General features: G+C 47.7%; 1 protein-coding gene across 1 annotated transcript in view; it reads right to left on the bottom strand.

Annotated features, from left to right (window-relative positions):
* SLC12A5 (solute carrier family 12 member 5) overlaps window positions 1-8,691 on the bottom strand; it is a 35,117-nt gene that overhangs the window by 15,499 nt on the left and 10,927 nt on the right. The window contains exons 2-8 of the mRNA XM_025039734.1: window positions 5,584-5,678; window positions 5,131-5,262; window positions 4,607-4,753; window positions 3,715-3,769; window positions 3,090-3,220; window positions 878-1,119; window positions 13-175 (exon numbers count right to left, since the gene is read on the bottom strand). Coding sequence (XP_024895502.1) covers window positions 13-175; window positions 878-1,119; window positions 3,090-3,220; window positions 3,715-3,769; window positions 4,607-4,753; window positions 5,131-5,262; window positions 5,584-5,678 — 965 coding nt within the window. The remainder of the gene's footprint in view (window positions 1-12; window positions 176-877; window positions 1,120-3,089; window positions 3,221-3,714; window positions 3,770-4,606; window positions 4,754-5,130; window positions 5,263-5,583; window positions 5,679-8,691) is intronic.

Below are 8,691 nucleotides of genomic sequence, written 5' to 3'. Positions count from 1 at the left end.
GATCTCTGTGACATTGTTTCGGGCGAAGTACTCATCACAGGTGGCATTGAGAAAGCGAGAGGAACAGAAAAGGCCCCAGAGCCGTGTGGTCACCGTCTCATTTCCTTCCCAAGCCAGCTTGGCACAGACATCAAAGCCATGGCGAGACAGTGTGCGGTTCCCCAGGAGGCAGATCCTAGGGAGAGAAACAAGGGAGGAAGATGGGGAGCGACATAACCTTGCTCCAGCTTTACAATAGAGCCGCCGGGGAAGCTCTAAAAAAACTCAGATGCCAGGGCCCCATATCCAGAGATTCTGATTTAATTAGGATGGAGCCCAGATTGGCGTCTTCCAAAGCTCCCCCAAGCGATTCTAATACGCGGCCACAACCCAGTACCACCGCATTAGAGAAATGATGTTTCAGCACCGTGGACAGCAGTCTACGGGTGTGACTCCTGGGCAGTGGGACATAGGGGAATTTGTCCTAGAAAGAGAGGCAGGACCACATTCTCTTCTGTGTCCTTTCTTATGCTAGAGAAGGTGTTTAACACTAAGTAGCTGTCCCACTCCAGGAGGTTGTCTCCCCACCCCGGAATGTTTTCCTAACAGAGTGTTCATCCCTTTAGAAATTGTTCCAGTTGGCTCTTCTTCAGTCCACCCCACCAGCAAGCAGTTGACCCTCACAAAGGAAATGTGCCCACTGCCAGAAATGTCATCCTACCCTACAGAGATTGTCCCCAAACCAGGATTTTCCCTCCCAGGGGAGGTTGCTCTGAATCCAAAACCACTCTGACTCTGGAGATGGGGAGAGAGACGTTGGCAAAGACTGGTGTGCAGACCTGAAACTGAGCCACAGAGGAGGAGGACAATGCCTTAGACTCAGAGCAGCAGTACTTACGGGAAGTTGGGCGGATCGAAGGCAGATTTGATAACCCCAGCATAGATGGCCAGGATGGAGAGGATGACACAACCCAGGAAGACAAGGGCAAACTTGTTGACGTACTTGACACCCACGAACACCACTGTGGCCATGCAGGTGAGCACACAGGTGCCATACACACGCATATTGTTCAACATGGCTGCTGCCTCCCCGCTAGCATCTTCTGCCTTAAAAATGGCCATAGCTGGGAAGAGGTAAGCCTGTGGAAAAGGGGCGAGGAGGTCAGGCAAGTAACCTAGTAAGCACTAACTGAGAATCACCTCAAGGAAATAACCAGAAGTTATTTAGAGAAAAGATACTGGTCACAGGAAATTTACAGTAGTGCAAGACTAGAAGTGACATCCTATGACAGGGGAATGGTGAAGGTCATGCTCTCTCCTGCAAGGACTATTATACAGTCATTAAAAAATACATTACAAAGATGTAGGGAGCAATTTTTAATTTCTATTATTTTGATTACTGAGTATAATTTTAATAATTATTTAGCGTTTTTGTTATTTCTAATAAAAAGGCAGAAATAAATTAGATAATCTTTAGAGAAATGGGCAAATAAATCATGATATTTCCATATAGACTATGGAGCTTTTGAAAAAGACAAATTTACATGAACTGACTCAAAAAGCTATCCATGTTATATTAGGTAAAAACAATCAAGTTTTTTTTTAAAATGTGTCTTATGATCTCATTTTTATAAATATATGTGTGTGCTATATGTTAACATATATACATGTATGCATAATGATGTCTGTGTGTGTAGACATGTCAAAATGTTAACAGTAGTTTTCCCTGAATGGTGAAAATGTAGATAATTTTTATTCTTTTTGCACATTTGTATTTTCTCTTCTAAATATTAATATGTTTATATTCTTACAAAAGGTATTTTCATTTATAAATTATATTTACAAAGAGAGCGTTGAGTTATGTGGGGTGATCTATAGTTATAATTTACAAAGACAGAATACAATATCATATACAAAAACAAAAACTAGAAAGAAATACACCAAAATGTTACTGATTTTCTTCTGGCGATTGTTATTTCCTTTTTTACACTCTTCAATATTTTTCCAATTTATGCAATGGGCAGAATTGCTTTTATAATAATTTTAAAATTATTTAGCTTTGTAAAAGTCATAAAGGTCTAATTCGATTCTCTCATAATTTGGCTCCTCAGATCTTTTTTTTCCTTTCCTCGGGTCTTTTATTCCCCGACCATTCTTCCTGTCCCTGTACTTCTCCATTCTGTTCCAAAACCAGAAGCTGCAACACCTTTCAGCCCTAGTTCTCCAACGCAGGATGATAGAGTGGACAAGCACTGGCTTTGGGGTCAGAAAGACACAAATTCACACTCCCTGCACATCCTCATGTCCCTTCCTTGCTTTCCGCATCTGGAAAATGGGGACATCTTTTAACTCATGGGAGAGTCAGGAATAAAATAAAATAATACATTGCAGGCCATGGGCCTGGATAGAGCAGAGGTTTGGGAAATGTCAGCCCCACTTTCTATATACCATAGAACCCTTTTCAGCTCCCACCTCCTCCTGGAGGGGCAGGAAGATCGGAGACCAAAGTCAGTAGCCATTTCCTTCAAACACTGCCTGGCAACCTGACTCCTCATCAGTCACTACTCCTGACAGATCTCTTTACTCAGCTCCCTCATATCCTTCTTCTCTTTTGCAATCCACTAGCCATCAGCCCTTGACAATTAACATTTATAAAGTACTTCGCACAGTCCTTGGCACATGGTCAGCAATCACAGAATGGTAGCTGTCATGTGACATTGCTATTATTATTTCTACCATGATTTTACTCTTAATCAAGCCGCCTCTGCCATTTGGTAGCTGAGTGACCTTGAGCAAGTCATTTCACCTCTCCGAGCTTCTCATTTGTAAAATGGGCATAATAATACTTAAACCTCATGAGGATTCAAGATAATGACTGTAAAGCACTTGGAACTCCGCTGAGAGCACAGTGGGTGCCTGATAAACGGCAGCTGTTCATGTTACATAATTATTGCATCTTGTCTCCCCAACTAGACTGTGAACTCTTTAAAGGCACAACTACATCTGATTTCCCTTTGGCCTTACTGAGTGGCTTATCGGAGGTGTCCAGGGAGCACTAATTAACTGTCTGACAGCCTGGGACCCCACACCTCCTCCTTGGCCCCTCTCACCAGCAGGATTTCGATGGTGCCCAGGATGTACATGGCCCCAGCAAAGGTAGTGCCCAGATAGAAGCAGAGGCCCACGGCGCCCCCAAACTCTGGGCCCAGAGACCTGGAAATCATGTAGTAGGAGCCGCCAGCTGCAGAAAGAACCTAGTATCAGCAAGAGGTTCGAGGGGCACTGGGCTGCCGTTAAGGTTAAGGGGGTTCAGGGACAGAAGCAGGAAGTGGGGCGCTCTGGGCCTCACAAGCCTTACAGGCTGCAGCTCTAGGACTGGTGGAAGACCCAGCTAGCCACTCGAAGTGGATTTTGCAGCACTAAGTACCATGTTGCTAATCACCCCTCTGCGGAGGTCATGACTCAGAAAATAGGATGATGGAGAGAAGGGTCTCAGACAAAGGGAGTTCTTGCATTGCTCTGCCCAACACCATCAACTGCCTCCTTCGCCTCCCCTTCATACGGCTGCCCCATCTACCCCACAAACATCAGAGCCTATCCCCCAGGTCTGAAAGAGTGCCTCTCTTGGGTCCTGATGGCCCCCAAAGCCCGGGGCACTGTCCCTCCTTCCAACTATTCAGGCTCCACTCCCAACCATTTTGGCCCCACCCCCTCCAAGAAGTCCCAGTCACATACCAGGTACGACACCATTGGTTGCAATTGCACTCATGGAGATGGCCGTGAGCATCGTCTGTGAGGAAAGAGATCATCAGAGTGGCAGCTGGGGTGGGGGCCGCAGTGACCTGGGTGGGGGCCAAACCTTATGCCCCATAAACATCCACCAAACCCGCAAGTCCTTTTCCACTGAGCCTCTCCCTGGTCCTGTTCCAATTTCTACTCCTGCCAAGTCCTTCTTGTCAAGAAAAGCTCTTATTCACCGTTTACATGGACAAAGCACAAGGTATAGCATCAGAGAGCTCTGGAAACCCAGCCTGGCCTCTGACCAGCTGTCTGGGCTGAGATAAGTCACTTTACTCTCTAAGCCTCAGTTTCTTCATCTACAAAATAGGATAATAGCTTCCAAAATGGCTATCGCACACACAGAAGTGGCTCAAGGGTCATGTGTGAAGAAACATAAATGTAACAAGTAGATGTCTAGTGAATATTTGATTTTTCTTAAAGATAAGAAGAATTCTATTACAAAGTTGTTTGTGACACATAAGCCCATTTTTTGTGAGTCTGGACCTACCTAAATATTAACTATTATGGCATTACAGGTGAATTTTATTTCTTTCTGTACATCTACCCTTTTCATCAATGAATCTTATAATTACTTGTGTAATTACACACACACACACACACACACACACACACACACATGCATCCAGTTAAAACCTGGTTAACAGCCATCAGGGACCAGCCTGTGTGATGCAGGAAGGACCAGTCAGACCTAATTTACTCTCAAAGATCATACACAGTAGTTCCTATAAAAAGCTCAGGTCTCATGCTTCCCTCCTCCCTCCTCCCACCCCCAGGTCCCTGCTCAGCCCAACTGTCAGGGGGTAAGAGAGGGGAGGGTGTCACTCACACAGGAGCAGCAGATGAAGACCATGCAGAAGGACTCCATGATGCCTGCAATGCCCACTACCCAAGTGAGTCGCAGGAAGAGAATGACACCAAAGATATTCTGCAGGCACGGTAGGTACACGCCCATGAAGGTGCCCATGCGTGGGGCCTGCCAGGGAGGCCAGCATCAGTTTCCATAGCCCCTAATCACCACCAATTCCCTAGGCCCTCTATCCCGCACTTCCTTATTCTCTCCATCCCCATTCTCCATCCCTCTTCCCTCTGATTCTTATCTCCCTTCCCTCCTCCCCTCCTGTTCCCATCTCTCAGCCTTCATGTGTCCATCACCTCTCCTTCAAACCAACCCCTCCCTCCTCCCTTCCACCTCTATCCCTCATCTTCCATCCCTTCCCCTCCCTCAGTCCCCAACTCCTACCCCTCTACCTCCATCCTTCATCCTTTCATCTGAATCCATTTTTCTTCCCCCATCTTTTCTCCCCTCCATTCTGCCTTCCTCTCTCATCCCTTCTTCCCCAAGGCCTTCACCTGCACTGGCTTCTTTTTTCCACCCTCATTGTTTTCTGCCTCTTCATGCTCCCTACTTCCCTGGGGCAGGTTGGTGTAGTTGGCCAGGCCACTGAGCAGGGAGGATACCATGGGGCTGGTGTCCATCTCCTCCTGTGGAGGGAGGGCAGCATTGTTAGGACACTGGGGCCTAGAGGAAGGGGATAGGGAGCTGGATGGTAGGAGGCCGGGAGATATGTGGACAAGGAAGGCAAACCATTGAGGTTGGAATGAGATGGGGAACAAGGAGAACAGAGAAAGAGGATAGTAGAAGGATGAGAGAGGGCAGCAGGGGTGAAGGAGAAGGAGAGATGTGGGAGGCTCAAGGCCCTGACAGAGAGATGGAGAGGAGGGCACTGTTCCCTAGGGAAGGAAGGAGTGCCTGATGAATGGGGAGATGAACTGTGCGCGGGTCCAACAGCCCTATCAACCCACCTCAAACAGGGCCATGTTCTTGCCATCGTACTCCTTTCCCTTCTCTGTGTCGGTGCTGTTGATGAAGGGGCTGCTCTCCTTCGGGTTGCCATCACCTGAGAAGGCAGAGGAGTCAGGGGCCTGGTACCAACTGGTTGTCATCCATCCGCTTGGGCCAGTACAGCTGTGTGGCCACTTTAACTCTCTGATTCTTGGTTTGCACATTGGAAAAAGGGAACTAATACTACCTCGCCTGCAGAATTTTAGTTGACAGCATATATTAAGAGCCTTGTGTACTCCTTGGAATGTACTGGGTATTTAATGAATGTGTGAGTGTGTCCTTGCTCTTGGGGGTCCTACTTTACCAGGGCACCCTAGACTCTCCAGGGTCCCCTCTTTGACCATAACTGGGCCCATCCTGTCATTTTATGTTGGAAGCATGCTTTTTCCTGGGGTCGGGGGAGGCAGAGAATACTACAGCCTGAGGCTCCAAGGATACTCCACTTTTTAGAAAAGTGACCCCCTTTGGCACCTCCTATGCCCTTTATTCATCTTCAGTAAACATGTTATTTGCTGGATGTCTGCCATGTGCCAATATGGGCACAGGAGGGAGGTGGAGCAGAACACAAAATAAGATCCATCCCTGCCCTCAGGGATCACAAGGGCAAGGCAAGTGAACCAGTTACCAGGAACTTCTGACCCAGAGTGGTAAGTTCTGTGATAGGAGATGAAGAAGGGACTGTAGGAACACAAGAGAGGCATTCATCCTAGCCTGGGAGGTCACGGAGGGCTTCCCAGAGGAAGTGACATGTCAGTTGAGAACTGAAAGATGAGTAAGAGCTAGACTGGGAAGGAAGTGGGTGTTCCAGGCAGATAGAACAGCATGTTAGGTGGCCCAGAGGTGAGAGTGAACAGAGTGGGCTAGAGGAGCTGAAAGAAGTTTGATCTGGCTGGGGTCTAAGGGAGGTGTGTGAGAGTGGGGAGACCTGAAGGATGAGGAGTGGCATGTGAAAAGATGGGTCTGGAGATGGTAAGTGTGGGCTGGGTCCTTACACTATTAGGCCATGTTAAAGATTTGGGACCTCATCCAGACGGCGATGGGAAGTCATTGAAGAGTTTCAGGCAAAGAAGTGCCATGAACAGACTTGTGTTTTACAGCAATCACTCTGGCCTTTAGATGAAGAATATAAAAGCTAGTTAGGGACTTTCAGTAATCCAGGCAAAAGCTGATGATGACCTAGATGAGAGCAATGCAGGACAATGGACAGATTCAGGAATTATTGGCACATATTTCTATGCCAGATGTTTGGAGATGGAGAAAAGAGGACTCTAGAATAATGCCTTGGGCTTCTAGCATGGATAAATGGGTGGGTCATGGTGTTATTTAATAAATGTAAAATGAGGAGATTGGGGGGTGGGGAAGAAGCTGAATTTGACTGAGAGTGAAGCACTGTAAGACACTCAAATGAATAAGTCCAGAAGCCACTTGAATATATGGATCAGTCTGAGACCTAGGAGAGAGGCTGGGCGGGAGAAAAAGATGGGGGTAACCCATAAAAAGATGTGTAGGAAGTGTGTGAAACCGTGCATCTGAAACCGTGCAGAAGTCTCTTGGGCATCAAGGAGAGGGTTCTTTCAAAGAATTATAAGGGAACCCCATAGGAACATTCCCTTAGCTCCAGCCATCACCCTTGCTCAGTGCCAGGGCTGAGTCTCAGTAGTAGATATCTTTCTAGACTCTACAGAAACTCTTCAGTGACAAAATCCCAAGTATTCTGAATTCCCTATCCTCTCACCTGTCACCTGAAATCAATCAATAGCTACTGCACACTATCTCTCACTCTCTACATCTGTCTGAATCCTCCCCATCCTTCTCCCTACCTCTTGGAAACTTGCCTTAGTCTTCCAGCCAGGGTCCATCCCCAGACATGACTTTTTATTAATCCAATCTCATCCTGACTCTAAGTTGTAAAAGGAGGAAGAACTGGTGCCTCAACTGCTCAAAAGAATCCACCACCCACTGACTCCTGCCACCATCTCCACCTCATCCATCAAGCCAGTTACTCCTGGTCTCCAAACAGGGGGCCACCATTCATTCTTTCTTCTCTTCACATATGAAAGTTCCTGGGAATAACAGACCCATCCTCCCGGTGGAAGCCCAGCTAGTAATTGGTGCTCAGGAAAAGTCTTTGTAAATAAATACCCCCAGGCTTCCTTCCTGACCCCAGTGTCTTAGAAGAGACATTGTCTGGAGCCAGAGAACAGGAGAAATAAAAGTGAGGTGGGTTCCTTCTTCTTTTAAAATGCTAACAAGATGCCTCAAGTTCTCATCTCACTATGGTAAGAACTACTGGGGTTGAATGACGATAAAATGAGAACGAATTTCTTAATGGTTAAAGAAAAAGGCTGGAGTCGATTTAGATTCCAGTCCCAGTTTCACCAGCTGGGTTGACAGGCTGGGCAAGTTACTTAAACTCTAAACCTCAGTTTCTTCCTTTGCAAAGGGATAATAATCATGCTTAATTGATAGGATGGGCATGAAGCGAAATAATGCCTATTGGGTATGACTCGCACATAGTGTAGCTAGTGCTGCTACTATTACAATTATTATTAATATGCATGGTGCCCCACCCAGCCCAGACTCCCTATCTCATACCCCTCCCCCAGCTGCAAGATTTAAGGACCCTGTCTTTTGTGGGCCCACCTGGACTGGGCCCTTCTCCCCAGGGATTCCGCTCTCGGGCCCAGACAACCATATGAAAGCCTCTCTTCTCTGCCTTTCAGGTCTCTTCCCAAGCCTCTCCTCCTTCATGGGGCCCGGGACGAGTGCGGGGCAGGAAGGGGGCGTCCTGGCTGGAGACCCCGCAACTAGGTAGCCCCATGCCTGTCTCCAAGGCGACCGCGCAGGCAGAGAGCGCCGCGCTGAGCCGGCCACGCGCCCGCAGGCGCTTATGTAACGCGGCGCGCAGCGCAGAGCCAGACTCTGGGCCGGATCGCAGCCAGGAGATGAGGGCAGGGGAGGGGGCGGTTCGGTAGGCTTGTTCCGGGTCCCGCCTTTCCACCCTCTTACTGGACTGGTCTCCAGACTCCTGGCCTGATCTGTCAGGGTTGATTTCGTCCTCTCCCAGA

Source organism: Pteropus alecto, unplaced genomic scaffold, assembly GCF_000325575.1.
Source record: "Pteropus alecto unplaced genomic scaffold, ASM32557v1 scaffold45, whole genome shotgun sequence".
Lineage (NCBI taxonomy): Eukaryota > Metazoa > Chordata > Mammalia > Chiroptera > Pteropodidae > Pteropus > Pteropus alecto.
This window is presented reverse-complemented; position numbering and strand designations above follow the sequence as displayed.